This window comes from Acomys minous, assembly GCF_964271855.1.
Source record: "Acomys minous genome assembly, chromosome: 13".
NCBI lineage: Eukaryota > Metazoa > Chordata > Mammalia > Rodentia > Muridae > Acomys > Acomys minous.
In genome coordinates this window covers 84532083-84551289 of record NC_140495.1, presented here as the reverse complement: position 1 = coordinate 84551289, position 19207 = coordinate 84532083, and the positions used below count along the sequence as shown (strand labels likewise).

The window sequence follows — 19207 nt, the reverse complement described above, 5'->3', positions numbered from 1 at the left end:
GGAATGAAAAATGAATTTACTACCATGAATGAACTGCTGGGAAAAGAATTTTCTACATTTCAAACATGCATATGTGAATGTGGAAGAAAGAAAAAAAAATTGAAAACACAGATATATAACTAAAGCTCCTCTAGGAAAAACCAGCTGACCAGCAAGTATTGCTTCAGTGTCTGTAATGTGTCAGACACCATGGGACGTTCAGAGGCGTATGAAACAGCGTCAGCCTGCAGTGATTTGTCAAAGATGAGATTGTTGGGACATGATCCAAGAATGGAGTCATGTGAGGGGATTCCTGAGGGCTTGTGAGAAGGCTCCAAGAAACTAAGGAAAGAAGCTTGTGACATCATTTCTTCAAAAGCATGCAGTGGGTCTTTGATTATGCTTCTGTGCCCCTTCCAGGTAAACAGACAGGAGTAGTTGTAGTTATTCATTACTACTGGGTATTGTTACACGTTTACATGCCTTTGTGGACAGACATGGCTTTGCCACACGAAGCCTGTTCACAACACGCAGCTTGTCCACCCCGTGCAGCTTGTCCTTGCGATTGCACACTTTGCTCACGTGCCTGCTATTAACCGCAGAGTATAAATTGTCTGATGCTTTGGGTAAACTTGGCTACTGCACAAGACTTTAGTCTACTTTATTTAATGGCTCCGTTCTCCCAGGCCCCACCTCCCTTAGAGAGGGGAAGAGAGACAACTGGGTTGTATAGAAAAGTACAGGAAGGGGGAAGAGAGCAACACAGCACAGTTGTCGAACAGCACAGTTGTTCCATGGAAGGTTGCTCACTATGAGATAAGGTGGTTTGTTAAAACCAAGCTAAAGAAAAGACCTAGAACTTTCATGGGAAATAATGATGACCGATATGCCACAAGTAGGGAAATTTGAGGATCAGAATATACAGACAGAAAAGACTAAGCTTTACCTGAGAGTAATCAGACAAGCATGCCTTGGTCAGGAGCCTCGGGACTGTTAGAGTGTAGCATGATACCAAGTAAGTGGGTTTGGAGGGTGCTGGGGGGCACTTTATTAGCTGATGTCTAAATAATTGCACTTTAAACCTGCTTCACCTGGGCTAACAGCATGTGATGACGCACTCTGGTCGTGTCTCCTCGCCTTTAATGTGATGGCTTCAACCACCAGGACATTAGCAAAGTTAATGAAAACAGATGTGAGAAATGTCTATTGGCCATCTCACCACTCTGTGAGAAATGTCTACTGGCCATCTCACCACTCTTTATAGAATCAGAGCAGCCGTCTCTCATTACACACAACGAGTGCATCCCTGCCTTCCTCTTCCTTGACTTCCTAGCTCTGGTCTCTGTCCCCTCCACAGGTCCTTCCGCCTGGATCCACACAGATCAAAGTGCTTGTTTCTCCCATACTCCTCTTGTCCCTGGCTGGAAGCTGCAGGATTTGAGCTGAGCTGAGGATGGTGACATCTCAAATGCTCCAGTGCTTATTGGCAGAGACTGCTCAGTTGACATTTGTGTGATTATTCAGTCCACTGTGAATATTTTACAATTATATAAAATGTAATCTTTACAATTAAATCTATTTCATTACATTTATTTAATCATATCTAAATACATTTTTAAAAACTTAAGTTTCAGCAGTTGGTGAATTCACCAAGTGCTTATTTTTCAATGGTAAAAAATTGTTAATTTCCCACTTTTTTTTTGAGAATCTTCTGATCAGAAGCCTTTGTCATCACCATTTACTCAAATTAAGACAGAATCATGTTCCCTTCCTCCCCCAGGACCTATAACTGCAAGGGACAACTTCAAATCACCAAATTAATATACAGTCTCAAAATTTATATTAAATACATTTTACAGATAGAGAAAAGAGTAAACAACATTTCCTGTTACTTGATTCATAGTTATAGACATGGCCAAACACAAAAGGATTTTACACTTTGCTTTATGAATGGAAGCTTCCAGCTGAGCTGTTGTTCTGGAGCCCAGGGTGCATTTCTTCCCTTCAGGGCATCCATCAATGCATGACACAGCTCATAAAGTGACACAGCTCTGCCAGTGATACAGCTCTCTTTATTGTGGAGAATAAAGGCTATGTAAACCTTGGGGAAGTGGGTAGGGTTTCGGGTGAGTTGTTGTTGGCTGGGGATGAAGTGCTGGGAATGCTTCATTTGCATGGAGAAAACTCCAGGTGCTAGCTGGACATGTCCTGGTCATTAGGTTATGTGACCACATTGAGCATGGTGAAGGTGGGGGTGGCAAGACCACATGCATCAGAGCATATAGGCACAGAACAAGGTGGGAGCGATTCTTACTCCTGCTGGCATCAAGACTGAGATTGTCTAGGTTTGGACACATCTCAACTTCACTCTTGCTTCAGGCTAGCTCAGCTGGTTTCAAGGTTAATGTGCCCCACACTGAGCCCCCCATACACACACACTCACATACACGCACGCACGCACGCGCGCGCACACACACACACACACACACACACACACACACATACACACACGATGTTGCCTTGGACCACAAGTTAAAACTCTCACAGATACAAACAGCCCTAAGTGCTGTAGTTGATGGCTTGCTTCCACACCTGGTAGCACTTTCTATAAAGCATGATTTCATTCATTTCAAATAAAACCTCCGAAATCTCACAGTTAATGATTCAAGCACTTGTTTATGGAGACATCACACACTTTGTAGGTTTTAAGCAAAGTCTATCAAATGAGCTTGCGTGCAGAATTAGCTAGTCAGTACTTAACTCTTGTCCCTGGGATGGACTGCAGAGTTTTAGATACGCTTGATTGCCTCATCTGAGTCTTGCTGTTGTTGTTTAGCACTATCTGTACCTTTTAATATGCAGAAAAGCGTTATTTGCAAGGATTCAAAACCAGAAGTCCAAAACCAAACCCCAGATCCCTTCCATTGGACTGTCATCCCATGAGATACTATATATGAAACATGCATACACATTTTAAAATCAGAGTCCACTCCTAAAAGTTAGGGTTGAAGTACCAAGTGGGAGAGTCTAATAAACAACTTACTACACAGAAACCCACACCGAACAGTTTCCTTTCCTCTAGTTACTAGACCCCACATCTGTTTATAACAATGTTATTAGCGTTTTATCACTGTTGACTTTCGTTAGACAATTTGCTTAAAATATAAGCAATTTCTTAATTTGCAACTAATGGACACAAGGTAAACATTATAAGCTCCTAGAGACTGAACGATGTTTGCAGGGCTTGTTTCTGACTCTGAGTAAGCTTAGCACACTGTGAAGTATATGCTATACGGTACACGGTCCTCAGTAACACTTTAACAATCATCACACTGCACTTCTACCTGCCATACATTAAATGACATCTGCACTTTTGTGTATTTAACACCATCTATCCAGTCAACGCATCTTTACTTCCTGATGAATGAGGTGTGAAACATATCGTGATGTTGCTCTCTTGGCCTCATGTGAGTCACAGAGGTAAGTAACCTTTGTGTCCCTGACACGTGAGTGGTCATTACAAAGACGAGACTGTAATGCACATGCCTATGGTTTTTTTTTTTTGAGTAGACACCAAATATTGACTAAGTACTATAAATAGTTATCAATTGCTGGTATCCAAAATGGCAATTTTTTTTCTTTTCCAATTTTTTTTGAGTGAGCAATACCAAAATATTTTGCCAGCTGACTATGTTTTATGGAAACCATACATACCTTCTTTCTTTTCTTCTGAAGTGATCTTCACTTTCGTGTCTGTTATATCTTTGAATGAGGCCAGAAAAAGGACCACGTCTCCTTTCTCATTCTTTATGGGAACAATATCCAATAGGCACCAGAATGGAGACCCTGGAAAAATGACAAAAATACAAATCAGGCCTGTTTTGCTATGAAAGCCCAATGGTAACCGAAATACAGTCCTTCTGGTTTGCATTGATCCTACAGTCTCCCATCTCCAGAATGCCAGTGTTCAGATCGTGAATACCCAGCCTATACTCATAGCCATTGGTTCCCAAATTAAATGTTTTCTGGACGATAAGCAAGATTTAGCCTAGACACGTTTTCCTATGCTGAAACGTTTCTGCTTGTGTCACCCAAACCACACTTCTTTGAGCTTGATGTCAAAGCATCTATCTTGGTGAGAAGTTGCTCTGCTGTTCCCAAGTGCATGGTGGATCTTGAATGGAGACTATTGTGTCAGTTTACATGAGGCTTATTTAGTCAGTTTAATAGCAATGGTTGCCCACTAGGAAGGCTAACATAAAAACAAAAAAGATGGAAAACACCAACTTGGAGAGATAACACCAAGCCACTTACACTCTCATCCAGCACTGTTAGTTACCCAGTTAATAACACTAATACTGCTTACTTTAACAACTCTTCAGCGTTAGGAGGGCTTATACACCATACAACATTATACATCACAGTGAGTAGCTTACAGGATTTGGTTTTTCTAAATTGATGCTGAGTCAAACTAACCAGACACAAGTGAGTGGAGTAAATATGGATTCACTTATAATAAGAAAAAATAATTGCAGAACTAATTGGTGAGTATGGTGGTTTGAATAAGAATCGTATTTGAATGCTTAGTCATCAGAGTATGGCACTGTTTGAAATAAAAATTAAAAAGCTCTGTGTCCCTGGGAGTGGGCTTTGAGATTTCAAAAGCCCACACTAGGCCCAGTATTGTGTTCTCTGCCTACACATAAGGATGCAGCCCTTAGCTACTGCCCCAGCACCTGCCTGCATGCTCCCATACTCCTCTCCGTGAAAATAATGGATACCATCTGAAACTCTATTCAAGGCCTCAGTTAAAGGCTTTCTGTTATAATAGTTACCTTGATCATGGTGTCTCTTTATAACAATATACAGTGACTAGAAAAACAGGGATAAAGGTTAAATTAAACAGCATATAGCACAGGGGCTCTCACTCTAAGTTTTATTTCATCATCCTTATACTGTTTATTTTTTACATATGCTGTGTCTAATATATCTTTAAAAGCAATGCTGTGATTTGATGTGAATTTTCCCCACAGACTCAAGTGTTGGAACACTGTGGTGCCCTTTGGGCAGGTTATGGAACCTATAGTAGGTAGAGCCTTGTTGGTAGAAGAAACTGCTCAGGTTGATGTTAGGGTTTTGTAGCCAGACTTTGGGCAACTTTTTGGGTTCCATTTTCTAGCACTCTTCTCCACTCTTATCAATTCCCTAACACTAGATAGAAGGAAAAAAAAAAAGGATAAAAGAGAGGAGGGAGCAAAGTTATTGTTAGACTGCTTCCTGATGATTAGGGGCATTGAGTTCCTTGCAAATTTGACCTTTGCATTAAGGATATTTATTTTCTTCTTCTAGTTTATTTGTGTACGACTACTCCACAAACTGTAGCGAACCACAACCAGTAGCATCCAATCTCCAGCCACCCACCAACAGCAACCCAACATCTCTGGGACCTAGCATTTATACATCCTCTGAAATGTTCCCAGAATTCCAAAGATCACACACTGGCAAAAAACTATCTGCATTTAGAAACACCGCATACCTATCAGAACATGAGGCAAATCATAGTCACCTGCTGTAAAGCAGCCTTTTATCCCCACACTGGGAATTAAAATGAAAATATAGCTTGTATTTCTGTGGGGGCTGTTTCTTTGTTTGTTTTAAAGACAGGATTTCTCTGTGTAGCCTAGGCTGTCCTGGGCTCATTTGGTAGACCAGGCTGGCCTCAAACTCACAGAGATCCTCCTGCCTCTGCCTTCCTGAGTGCTAGGATTAAAGGCCTGTACCACCACACCTAGATATTCTGAAACATTTTTATTGATTTTAACATAGGTATTTAAATTTTTCCTTTACTATCTTTTTTACCAAGCAAACTAGAATACCACCATTTCAAGTTGAGAGTCTTTTTACTAAAGTTGTAACTACAGTAGTAGTGTCTGGGGCTGGAGAGATGGCTCAGCAGCTAAAATGACTTCCTAATCTTGCAGTGTGCAGGAGTTTGTCTCCCAAAACCTATGTTGGCTGGCTCATGACCAACCAGCATACCAATTCCAAGGCAGATGTCTCTCTTCTGGCTTTCATTGGCACCCCCACACATGCTCATACACATATACTCACAAATAAAAAGTAGCTTTTTAAAAAAAGAAAGTAATAGTGATGTATGGAGAAAGATATGACTCTGATACCAGGCTCACTTTTTAAACTCATCTTTGTGCCAATTACCTCGTAAAAATGTCATGCATCCTGATAAAGCCTGTAAATTGTTCTGGAAGTCTCATTTATGTAGGCACAGAGACAGACACCATCTCCACAGAACCTTTGTCCAAATGAAACTGTGGGCTTTGGAAAGAGCCAAAGCTCAAAATGAGGTGAAAGCCAAGAGAAGAGCTGTCAACTGGCAATTTGTCTCTAGTGAGCGCCCTATGTGCAGTCATCAGTTTTACATTATGCTCTGGAGTCTACTTTGATATTTTTCTTTTAAATAGCAACATATCATTATTGACATCTTTGAAATCCAGTAAGAAGCTTGGTGTGCCTACAATGTTAGAAGACAAAGTATATTCCGACAGTTTCTTCCAGGAGACAAAGGGTATCAACGCTACCAAGCAAGACTCTTGACACTTAAAATATTCTCTTCTCCGTCCTTTTTGTTCTTGTCTAAATCTCTCTGTCACACTCACTGCAATAGCTCTATGACAATGTCTTCAACCTCCTGTAGTCCTCTAAGTCAGGTCTATTCCAGGGTGTGGATTTTCCTCCTCCACTCGGAGACAAAGCAGACAATGGGGAACTTCTTTCCAGCAAGAGCGGGCCAGGCTCAGACTCCTAAAGGCTCAGAGGCCAATGCTGAGGGTTACTAAGTCACTTGGCCTTTAACTCAGAGATGCAAGGAATCTTAAGAAGAAGGTTAGAGAGCAAAAATCGTGTGTCACTTTTAATTCTGGTTGTATATAGTAACTAATTACCATGTAGATCAGAAGTACCAAAATAAACAAGGCTCTCCCAGCATTTCAGTAAATAATACTTTTAATTTTCAAGGATAAATACAATTGATGGAGAAAAGTAGAGCTTATACCATCTATTGTAAAATATACTTCAGAATTGAATAAAATAGCCACTTTGGGAATCAAGGGTGTAAAAGAAATTTTGACTTGTTACAAGAGCACTCAAGTCTGTTTACACTATACCCCCCAATCATGATTTTAATACAGACTGTCCCTCAGAAGTTCCTGTGTTTAATATTTGGTCCCTTGATGGTGGTGTTATTTGTGATGTTCTGGGAAGTTTAGGAATGGGCATAGTTAGAAGTGGTGGGTCACCGATAGTGGTCCTTTGAAGATTGCACACAGTCTCTTTACTTGTAGTTCAAAAGCAATGACCAGCATGTTTCACATGCTGTAACCATCATGGTAAAAAACATCAGGCCGGGGGATTCAAGATGGTGGCGAGCAGTGTGGACCATGTTTGGAAGCTCCAGTGAACAATTCAGGGAATTGCACAGATTTCTGAGCCAGGAACACCAAGGTCCCCACACTACGGCAGCAAGAGTGCTCCATGGTTCGGAGGGACCTGGGTGCGGAGGACCTTCGTGCCCCTGCACACGGGAGGAGCGAGGATCTTCTTGGAGCAGAGCAGCAGTGGCAGAGGCAGCAGCAGCAGCAGTGGCACCAGCAGCAGCAGCGGCGGTGGCTGAGGTTTGCAGCTCAGAGCCTTCCAGTGGAGGCGATTGGTGTGGTGGCTGGTGGGAGTTGCTGCGAGAGAGGGGACTCTGGACAGGATTTGGGTCGTGTGGTACCTTGAAACCCAAACTGGACTCGGCGGACAGTTCAGCTGCAAAGTCCCGGGTTCAGCTCAGTGCACAGTGCCGTGGAGACGCTGGCTCAGCTCAGCAAGCAATTCTACCCGAGGCACCAGCTCAGCTCAGCCACAGCTCTCCTGCTGTGATGCAGGCTGGGCAGAGTGCTCAGTTCCACCCTAGGCACCAGCTCAGCACAGCTGCAGTTCTCCTGCTGTGATGCAGACTGGGTAGAGTGCTCAGTTCCACCAGAGGCGCTAGCTCAGCCCAGCAAGCAGTTCTGCCCGAGACACTAGCTCAGCTCGCGGGCAGTTCTGGGGCGCTGATGCAGGCTGAGGTCAGCACACAGATTCAGCCCAGAGGCCCTAGCTGGACTTGCCAGGTAGATTGGGCCCAGAGACTCTAGCTGAGCTTTTGGTACAGTCCCGGCTCTAAGATTCTGGTTGGACACAGTGTGCAGTTTGAATCCAGAATTCCTGGCTGAGCTTGGCAGACGGTTAGGGCCCTGAGTCATTAACTGACCACAGCACACACTTTGGGCCAAAAGCCCCTAGCTGAGCTTGGTGCACAGTCCCAGCCCAAAAATTCTGGCTGGACCCTGTGTGCATTTTGGGCCCACAATCCCTAGTTGAGCTCGGCAGACGGTTCAGGCTCTGAGAATCTAGCTGACCTTGGCACGTGGTTCGGGCCCAGTGTCCCTGGCTGGACTTGGCAGGGGACCCAGAAGGCTGTGGATACCTTGGCCTGACCCAATGCTCATTCAGAGACCCAGAACGATTGCAGGACCCACAGCACAAGGGAGCTGAGGATCACTGGCTGTGAGAGACCAAAACGACAGGGCTAACCTCCTGCCATCCACACCAGTGAAGCATCAGAGCTTCCAGCCTATGGAAATCGTGAGAAAACAAGGGAATCTATCATCAGACTTCGTCCATCCAACTCTGGAATCTACCCAACAAAAACAGAGACAGCAAGATGTCTAAAGGACAGCGTAAAATATTAGTATATTTGAAAGTCACTGGTAGTTAGGCTCAGTATTGGATGTTATCAGCTTTATCTTTTATACAGGTGAAATATTTTGTGATTGGGTTTTCTTATTGGTGAAAGAAATATAGGTCACACAAACACCACAAAGAACTTATCAATACTTAATCTGTGGTGAAAGATAAAAAGATAAAAGTCATCTCAGTTGGAGTTAGAAGAGGCCTTAGAGATAAAGAAATGGGACTCCAAATGGTTTAGTAAGTTGGCCATGGTAAAAATGTTAGTCACCGTAAAAGCTGAGGCTGGGCCTCAAATTGTGACCTTCAATGTCATGGATACTTTATAAATACACAGCGAGTTTCTTTGTACACAAAAAGTGGATTAATTATCAAAGAGATGAACAATCAACTTCTAATAACTTAAAAGGAAAATAATAATTGTATCTAATATATTATATTAATATATATATTAATATACATATTAAGCCAGGACATATAAAATAACATTTCATTCGAATCTATGCATTAAAGCTTGAGCAATAGAGTATCGGAAAGACAGAAAGTGAGTACTGTGTACGAAGCAAAAATGTCTGATGAAAATTGGAGATAAGGAAGTAAACATTAAAGTCAAGTGGGTAAGGGTCACATGATAATTAGCTACTGTGTAAATATATGATTACAATTTTAGGTGGCATTTAGCATGTTCCAAGAATATGCTGACAGCAAACATACTGAACATTTGCTCTGTTGTACAAAATCAACTCCTGGTGAATACTAGGGGATGCCTCCCCAAACTGCCCTGAGTCACAACTTAGCATATATCTAAGGGAGAACAGTCAGGTATCTTCCACGACTTCTAATAACAATCAGCATCACTTCCTTTCAGTCTAGTATGTTTCTCACAGTTCTTAAAAAAAAATAGTAGTGGAATTCAATGCCCTGAATATAATTTAGTCAAGCTCACCCATGGACTCTAGGTATGTGAAGATTTCAAAACTCAAGTCAGTTTGCTTGAGCAGTCTGCAGAGAGCAGAAATCTAATCTCTAGCCACAAATGCGTTGCGTAGCCAGTTGTAAGAGCTATCCCAAATCATAAAACATTTTTCACATGAGGTCATCTTTAAATGATGCTTCTTATATCCTACCAATGGCCCTGCGAGCACGTTTAACACACCAACCAAAGCAAATGCCCACATGAAAACACCAAGCCTTGCTCTAGCCATTTCACCCTCTCGTTCCAAAACGCAAGCTGACACAACTAACAGCATGAAATGTGGAGGTTTATGCCTCAGGTGCTCACCTCAGAGCCAATTTCAATCCACTCTTCTTCCTCCCAACCAGAAGAGATTACCAGTCTTTCAACTTAATTAGCTGCACCTCCGAAATAGCTCTTACTCCATTCTTGTGTTCATTCTTCAGTTTTCCTGGCCCTGTCCTAGAGCAGCCTTAGCTTCATCACTTCCCATGTGCGTCACAGCCGCCTAGTGAGCTGAGAAAGCTCCTCACACCTCTGTCCCACACTCTTAATTCACAGTGCCTGTGGAAAACGTAGTTGACCTGGCCATTTCCCACATGCAAAGAGAGGTTGATGTATCAGCTCATCACAGGATTCAGAACCTTGCTCGTATCTACATTAAGGTTTGGGAAAGGTTCTTCAAATAGAACAAAAGCAAATATCCTAGTAGTGGAGCCAGAAATATAACAGAGAAAGATGGTGCTACAGGTCAAACAAAGCTTTAGAAAGGCACCCATACAACTGAGATGGGCTTGCCTGGAGCCTTGATGGCTTTATTAGCTACCTGTGAGGATATTAGAAATGGATGATGAGTTCGGTTCCTCAGGGGGAGAGCATCAACGACCATCACAAGCATACAGCAAATTAAAAATGGAATATATATATATATATATTTACACTGAAGGACAATAAGATTAGTTAGGAATGATGAATGTATGAGTTGTTGTTGTTTTTAACTGCTGTGGCTGAATATCTGACAAGGAGCAACTAAAGGGAGAAAGAGTTTATTTTGGTTCAAAGTTCAAGGGAATATAATCCATTATGGAAAGGACAAGATGTCAGGAAGAAAGTGGGTTAGCTGGTCATATGACATCATTAGGCATAAAACCGATAGGAAGTGGAGTAGTGAGGCTACAAAAACCTTGAGGATCACACTCAGTGACCACTTAATTCAATAAGACTTCAGTTTCTAAAGGTTGTCCAATCTTCCAAAAGAACACTCCCACCTGGACACAAAATGTTCAAACACATGAGCCTATGGAGGGTATTCACATTGAAACCATAACAATGAGGCATAAAGGATGGAGGATGGAGAAAGGAATATTGAGCTCAAAGAGATAGACTATGGACTAAGACAAGCTTGTGGGTGCCTTTAAGCAAGCTTGAAGGGTTTGTCTTTGTCCGTGAGACAGGAGGGATCCACTGAAGGCTTTCCTACAGTACACAGCATCTGAAGTATAGACTGTGGCCTTAAAGGCAAAGAGGAAAGAGGACTTTAGGAGGATGCAGACTGGAGAGTGGTTTAGATGAATCTGTGCAATTCAAGTTCCATATTAAAAGAATCTCTGAACTAACAGGGTACAGGTAGGATGGACCTCAGACTCCAGTGACTGTGTGATGAGATTATGCCACGGGCTTCATCACTTAGAAACAAAGCACGGTGTCTTTAAAGTGCAGCCAGCAGGTTCTGCATCACTGTCCTGCCGTGTGTATTCTCAAAGGATGTCATTCTCTGTTTGCTCATTTTGTAATCTAACATCAGAGACAGAGCATCTTAGCTAAGTCATCACCAGACTCTTAAATATGCCTTGTGATCTTAGCTAAATATCTATGAATATATGGTAAGGTACTGGCCCGCAAACCAGGGTACAGAGTGGTACAGAGCAATGCATTGAATTCCACACATACCAATAAAGTCATGAGAGTTTGGCATACCAGGGAAACAAAGGCATTCTAGTAGAAAAAGCATATCCAAGACGAAATGAAGAGTCATTAAGTGGGTATTTTATTCAGAGCCATTATCAAGGACCCACTGGCAGAAGGAGCTATGCTTCCACTTGATGGGCTCTTGTCTTTAAAACCTTTAATAATATGTGAACAAAGGAGTCTTAAAATTTGAAATTTAAGTATGTGTAGTCATGCTAATATATGCTTAGGTTTCTCTCCTTCAGTTCCTCATCAGACATCTATGATGATAACAATACATCTCAGTTTCTGAGTCAAAGAGCTGAGGTACAAATAAGAATTGCATAGCTCGGAGTGAATAACTGAATGACCAAGAGCTGAGGTTCCACCCTGGATTGTCTTGGTTTTAGGTACCCATTAGCTTTTAGACCACTTCTGAACTAGTCTGCAGGCTGGACTTGGTAGTGTGGCAGGAAGACCCTTGGCAGGGTGTAGGCCCAAATGTTGAATGTAATCCTCTCCTACTAAAGAGACAGATCCTCTAAAAGAGTGATCATCTCTGTTTCCAGGAATTGTGATAGCTCCAGCGATTCTTGGATGCAGTTTGTTGTTAAAATTCCTTCTCAGTTCGTAATGATGGAGTAATAAATATACAAAGCTATGAGAATGAAGAGCATAGTGGAGTCTTTTCATGGTAGTGTTCAGTATTCACCCTCGGGCTATGATCAACACCTGAAAAGCACATCCACCTACTCTCAGACCATAGTAGGAGAAGAGCCATAGGTTCAATAGACATGAAGCTTGGGTTTGTCATATCTATAAGGGTTCAGGAGTCAGACAGCCTAGAGCTGGATCTCAGCCCTTCATGTAATTTTCCAGAGAACCCTTCTGTGAAATGGTATGCTAGTAGAATTTGCTTCAGAATGTTGCTGAAAGGTTGTTGAACTTCACCACAGTGAACACTTACTGAAAGTTAGTGATGCTATTTTATGAAGCTCTCTTTGCTAACCAGGGAAGCACTAAGGCTGAACCTGAAGAAGAAAAGTTTGCTGGCATTGTCAGGCACTCACAGTCAAATCTTTAAATCTCAGCTGCAATTGCCAAGGGAAGCGCTTCCTGGTGAATGCTTTTTCACTTCATCTACTCAGATATCTTCTGTTGAGATCAGCTACAGTAGTTAGAATGACACGAGACTGCCTGCTCATTGACCAAACACTGCAGCCTTAGCCAGAGCAATGGGGAAAGAGGAGGCATTACTCAAGTGCTTTGTTCAGATGCTTGAGTATGCCCAGAAACTCACCTGACCGACAAACACAAAGGTTGCATGAACAAAAGCAGAAAGAAGATTTACAAGGCCCAATGCCTCACAAGCGTAAGTGTTGCATCTTTGAGAGGGAAGGTATCACGGCAGTTGGGATCCAAGGAATATTACAAAGCTACACCATACAAGAAACCTTACATGAGAGTTATTAAAAAACAAAAACAGAAACAAAAAAACCAAAACCAACCAACCAACCAACCAACCAAACAAACAAAAACTGCTCATGCAGGTGGCTGCCCCTGCTTGGGAAAGAAGCAGCAGAGAGGGGGAAGCAAGCTTATATGTTTCTTAAGGACAGAGTTTTCCAGGGTGGAGATTTTCAGGGTTGGGATGGATGGGATCTCAAGACCCGAGTTTGGGGCAAACTCGGGGATTGGTGGGATTTCAAGCCCCAGAACTGAGCTTGTTTATTTTTCCTTATTTGTATAGCCCTTTATTTATCGACAAACAATCAGGGCTCTGGAAAGAGAGCAACATTATCATTAAACTACTTCCTGAGGTCCATGGGGTAAGCTTGATCTCAACCATAAAGGCATTGTCCAGAGTTGTAAACTTCTGGTCCCATGGTTAGGAGCATATTTTGATCCTGTAATAACAACTAATTAAAGATCCAGATAGAAATATTTTTGATCTGCTGTTGAAGATTTCTAGACAAGAAGTTTATCAGATGGTAAAATTAGTAGTATTAGGAGAAGGAGGAGAAAGAGGATTAAGAAAGGCAGTATCCAATTACATACTTGACTGTCAACAATCCATCAACCAGAGGCATCCAGCTCTTCCTTACAGTTTTGGAGATCTGTCTGGAGTTGTTAAATCTTGTCTTTTACTGTGTCTAACTGGTTAACACAAAAGCAACATTACTCTCTGAGGAAAAGAACAGCAAAGGCTCCCCTTCTCCACTGCCAGTGGATCCCTGCTGATTCTGAACTACAATGGCTGCCAATGAGTCCATTTGGCCCTACAGGATGAGGATGGTCTGAAGCACCAGCTGGAGGTCAGGGATGAACTGAAAGAAAGACTGATAGTAGATCTTTAGAGAAATAGTCTCACTGTTCCAGTAGTGACGCCAGCACTTATCCCCAAGATTGCTCGAAGGAGTAGGATCTGAATCATTTAGTTGTCATGTTCTGCCACTTTAAACTCTGTCATGAGAACTTCCAAGGGTTCCTCTACAGTTACCACCTCTAATTTGGGGGAAAGAAACATTTATGCACAAGTCTCTGGCAACCCAATGGGTAAGTATTGGTAAACTTGAGTACCATGGAGGATTAAGACATTATAAACATTTGTAAATAAGGGCTGGGTGGCAATGCTTAGGGTAAATGTGCAAGGAATCCTGTGTGCCTGTAAAATTTATCTCTAAGGACTTAAAACAGTCTGAAATAACAAAGAGAATGGTGTGGGAGAAATAAGGAGTGGAAGTGCTATTTAGCTAGAGCAGTTAGCAAGAATCAAGAAGAGAGAGAGAGAGTCCAATAGTACAATGGCCAAGGCCAAAAATTGTGGTCCTAAGTTTCACCTGGAAGAGACATACAACAGCATTCTCTGAAGTGGACAGGAAGATTGTTATTTAGTAACTAATAGAAGAAACTTACAATCTTCAATAAGAGATGAAGTGACCATGAGGACAGAGAGGAGATAAGAACCTTTGATGAATAACTAAATGTTGGGTGAATGGGGCATATACACTTTGTGTTTTGATGGTGCCTGATGGATCATGGTGGTAAATACTGTAGGAAAGCTTACCTGTGACTCCCATCTGGGGTGTCATGCATCTTGTCTCCTACAAGACCAATAAGAGTAGATTCCATAAGGCTCTGGCCAATGTTGACAGTACTATCTAGTTTAGTCATAGAGGAAAAAAAGCAAAGGGGTCAGCTGTGATATAAACTAATGTAGGTGTTATTGGAATAAGTACTTCCTGCTGAAAATCAGTCATTGAGTAGGCTTTGAGTAGACATTGAGTCACCAAACAAGTGGTCTGGGTGAATTGTTGAGTACATGTTTCCTGAACCTCAAATTTCCATGTGTGGAGTCTGATACCAATAAAAATGATCAAGAGGACGTAGAAAAAGTAAATGTAGAATATAACCTAGTGGTGTTGGACTACAGTCTTGGATTAAAATAGAAAAAAGATAATTATCGTGAGATGATGGTAAAAGGGCTTGAGCTGAGACAGTTGAATCCAGTGAGAAAAACCATTGTGCTTACCAATTGTCGGAGCAATAGGATGACCCTGAAGGGGCCCATATATTTAGGAGAAAGAGGAAAAGAACTGTGATTGGGAGAAGAGAGAAGAGCCAAGCCCTTGGTGTTCACTGGGGAGAGAAAGGGATCAGGATGAGGTTGAGGTGAGTCGTGATGAGTGAACCAGGGGAGGGTGCAAAGATGGTATAACAAGGGGGTAAGAAGGTGGTTAGGGAGAGATGACAGCTGAGTGTGAGGCCAGAAGGCAGAATCAGTTGTTCATACATGAGATCAAAAGGGAAATGGAAAGAGTCTTCTTGTGGGGAGGGTTCCTAGTTGCAGAAGAGCCAACAGCAGAAGCTTTATCCAACCAGTATGAAATTCTTGGGAGAGTCTGATAACAATGTTTTGAGAGAGTGATTGGTTCAGTTGATCTTGCCTGAGGACTGGGAATGGTAGGGGATATGGAGACTCTAGGGGATGTCAAGGGCATTGGTTAAAGTTGGAGAGATTTGAGAGGTAAATTCATGGCCATTGTCTGGTTGAAGGGAGGTTGGAACTTCAAAAGAGGGACAATCTCCCTGAAAATGAGGTTAGAAATTGTGGTCTTTTATTTGTGGTAGGGAAAGCCTCTACCCATCCATGTCCCTACCAGAACCAAAAGGTATTTGGAATGTCTAACTGTGAGTGTGTGGGTGATGTTAAGCTGCCAGCCCAACCTAGGGAGGGATCCCCTCACTTAATGAGTGGGAAAGGAAGACTCCTATGCTTGGAGGTGGAAGTAGAAGTTTGGCAAATTTTACAAGAAGCAGTGACAGCCTTTAGACAGGATAGACCCTCAGAGATAGGCTATAAGTAAGTTTTAATAAAGTGAGACTAGGCTTGGATATGTGGGTGAAAGATCTGGTGCAGATAAGCTAAAATTTGCCTAGTATCTGGGAATAAAAATGTGAGTTGTAAAATAAAAGTGCCTTGTGGTATGTGAGAGGGATCTAGGCTCCACAGAGCCACAGCTCCCGCTGACTTATCAGCTTGGTTAATTCTCTTGGAGATAATGGAATTGTCTGTTTGGTGTGATGGGTTGTGGATAATGCCTATGGGCGTGCGAAGAGGAGAGGTCTTTAGCTTGGCCATAATTTGGTCTGAGTTGGTTATTGACACTCCCTTTGTTGTTAATAGTCCACTCTTCCTCCAGATGGCTACTTGCGGCAGGAGAATATGGAAGGCATATTTAGAGTCTGTATAAAGGTTTAGGCAGTATGCCTTCGCTAATTGAAAGATACAGGTAAGAGCCATTAGTTCGGATTGTTGGTTTGTGGTTCAGCTGAAAGGGCCTGTGTTGTAGCTACCATAGTACCCAACACAATAGGGCACTCACTTTTTGTACTTCTTACTGTAGAAAGGAGCTGCCAGCTTTGTACAAAAAATAGGTGGCCTGAAGTAGGGTTCCCTTGTATATATGTGTAGAATGAGGTAATAACTGTTTTAAGGTCTCAATGCAAGAATGAGATTGGGACTATTTTGAGATTGGTTGGGGGAGGAGATTTGAAATGTTAAGAGCTGGGCATGGCTGAAGGGTAAGTGTGATGTCCTCTACCAGTGCTACCTAAAGAGGGAGAACTCTAAGGAAGGGGGGTAGTGTTTGGAGACCCTTGTATGCTAGAAGGTGGGGCAGGTGGCTGACAGGGACAATAAGAGTTGACTTGAAGGTTAACTTCTTTGATTTACATATAAGAAGTTCAGCTAAAGTGCATATACCCGGCCATCCTTGGATAATATGGTCTATTTTTTAAAATAATTATGTGGTGGAAGGGAAAAAAGGTCCCAGTTGGTAACCCAGGATGCCAAGGGTATATTTCTCCTTCTCTATTACATAGAATGAGAAGGGGCAAGTCAAATCTGTAAGGTACAGGGCCTGGGTCAGGAGGAGGGTCTGCTTTAGCTTACAAAAGACCTTGGTAATGGGTGTAAGGTGGGGGTTTGTATGAGAAGCCAAGGGCCACCTCATATACGGGGTGACCCAGAAGGGAGAAATAGAGGATCCAAGAGCATAAGAAACCAGCCATTCCTAAGAAGAACAGTTTCACTCCTGGTGGTGGAGTCTGCGAGTGACTGAAGTATGTCTTTTATATTAAGGTAATGGAGTAATGGCTAGGCCCAAATGAGTAACCTGGGGGGGATGAACATCTGGACCTGAGAGGGTGAGACTCTACATCCACAGACAGACAGAGAGTTTATAGGAATAGAGGTATCAGTGTGGCTACTTTGCAGGGATGGCCTACAGAGGAGAAGATCATCTACGTGTTGTTTAAGCTTGGATTTAGGAAGAGACGAAAAGAGAATAAGTCAGAGGCCAGACCTAGCGACCCCTGTGGAAGGATGGTCCAAGTGAGAAGAGTGTTAAGTGTCTGGGTCAGTCCAAGTAAAGGTAGAGATATTTTGTGACTGAGGGTCCAGAGGATTAGAAAAGAAAGCATCCTTTAGGTGTCAGAAAATGAGAGGTCCCCGAGGGGATGGTAGAGAGTATAGGGGTTGAGTACTATGGGGTGAATAGGAGCGACTGCAGAGATAATAAGTCAGAGATCCTTAGTCAGTGGTAGATTCCACTGGGTTATTAAACTGTGAGTATGAGCGTGTTAAATAGAGAAGATGTGAAGAAGGCCCCTTTAAAAAATATTCCTGTTTTGTCTGTTGATCCCTTATTTTTCTTTCAGACACATTTGTTTTATTTTTAATTTGTTCACTTTACATCCAAATTGTGGCCCCCTCCCTCGTCACCTCCCAAGATGTCAGAAATAAGAGGGTTAATTCCCCTGAGGCTTTGGAGAGAGAGAGAGGATGGGGGGAATGGAGGATATTGAGCCTGGGTGATATATTTAGTGGATTTTTATAATTGGATGACAAGAGGCGGTTGTCTATAGAGGGGTTTTGGGTTTCCCATACTTAAAGATCTACCTGAGAGGCCAGTGAAGAGAAAACTGAGTCAGATTGTGTATTTTGGAGTAGAAGGAGCTGGAGAATGGCTGATGAGCCTGTGTTCAAGCAGATTGGTGGTGGCGGTGGTGGCAGTGTGTGTGTGTGTGTGTGTGTGTGTGTGTGTGTGTGTGTGTGTGTGTAGGAAATAATGACTTCTACTTTGGCTAGGATGCCCTTTCCCAACAAGGGGACAAAACAGGTTAGTACTTGTGGTGGTTTCAATAAGAATAGTCCCCATAGACTCATGCGTTTAAATGTTTGGCCCATAGGGAGTGGCACTATTAAGAGGTGTGGCCTTGTTGGAGGAACTGTGTCATTGCAGGCATGGGCTTTGGGGTCTCAGAAGCTCAAGCCAGTTCTCTTCCTGCTGCCAGCGGTTTGGATGCAGAATTCTCCTGCTCCAGGACCAAGTCTGCACGCGTGTTGCAATGATTCCTGCCATGATGATAACGGACTGAAACTCTAAACGGAAAGCCAGTCCCCATTAAATAATTTTCCTTATGAGAGTTGCCGGGGGACGTGCTTAGTCCCACTGCAACTTGAGGTGCCAGAGTGGCTTGGTACCACCTGGGGGCTTCCCCTTCTATGAAAAGGAATGAGAGAGTGTAATGGGGGTCATGAGGGTAGAGCTTGGAGAAGAAGAGGAAGGGGGCTGGGATCAGGCTGTAAAGTGATTTAATTAACTAATTGGAAAAAGGAGAGTTGCCATGGTCATGGTGTCTCTTCACAGCAATAGGAACCCTAACTAGGAGAGTATTACTAGGAAGGAGTGTGTAAGGAGAATAGCCCTAAAGATACAGCTAAGATCTGGGGTTTGGTAAGGTTGGGAAGGCTGTAGAAGAACGAGAAGGAGAGGTAGGTCCCCAAACTCCATCAGCACTGAGTAGGTGGCCCTGGAGTTCAGAAGCAAGAAGATTAATCTCCCTCGTGCTATTTTGACTCCCTGAGGCTTTCTGTTGGAGATGGCAGTGGCCAGGCCAAGGTAGCCCAGAATCCCTTGTTTGCCCATGGGTGGGCATAGGAGTTGGATGGCGGGTCATCTGGGATTGATG

General features: G+C 42.8%; 1 protein-coding gene across 1 annotated transcript in view; it reads right to left on the bottom strand.

The window, feature by feature from the left end:
- Positions 1–19207, bottom strand: part of KCNH8 (potassium voltage-gated channel subfamily H member 8) — a 367339-nt gene that overhangs the window by 229749 nt on the left and 118383 nt on the right. The window contains exon 3 of the mRNA XM_084753676.1: positions 3694–3825. Coding sequence (XP_084609802.1) covers positions 3694–3825 — 132 coding nt within the window. The remainder of the gene's footprint in view (positions 1–3693; positions 3826–19207) is intronic.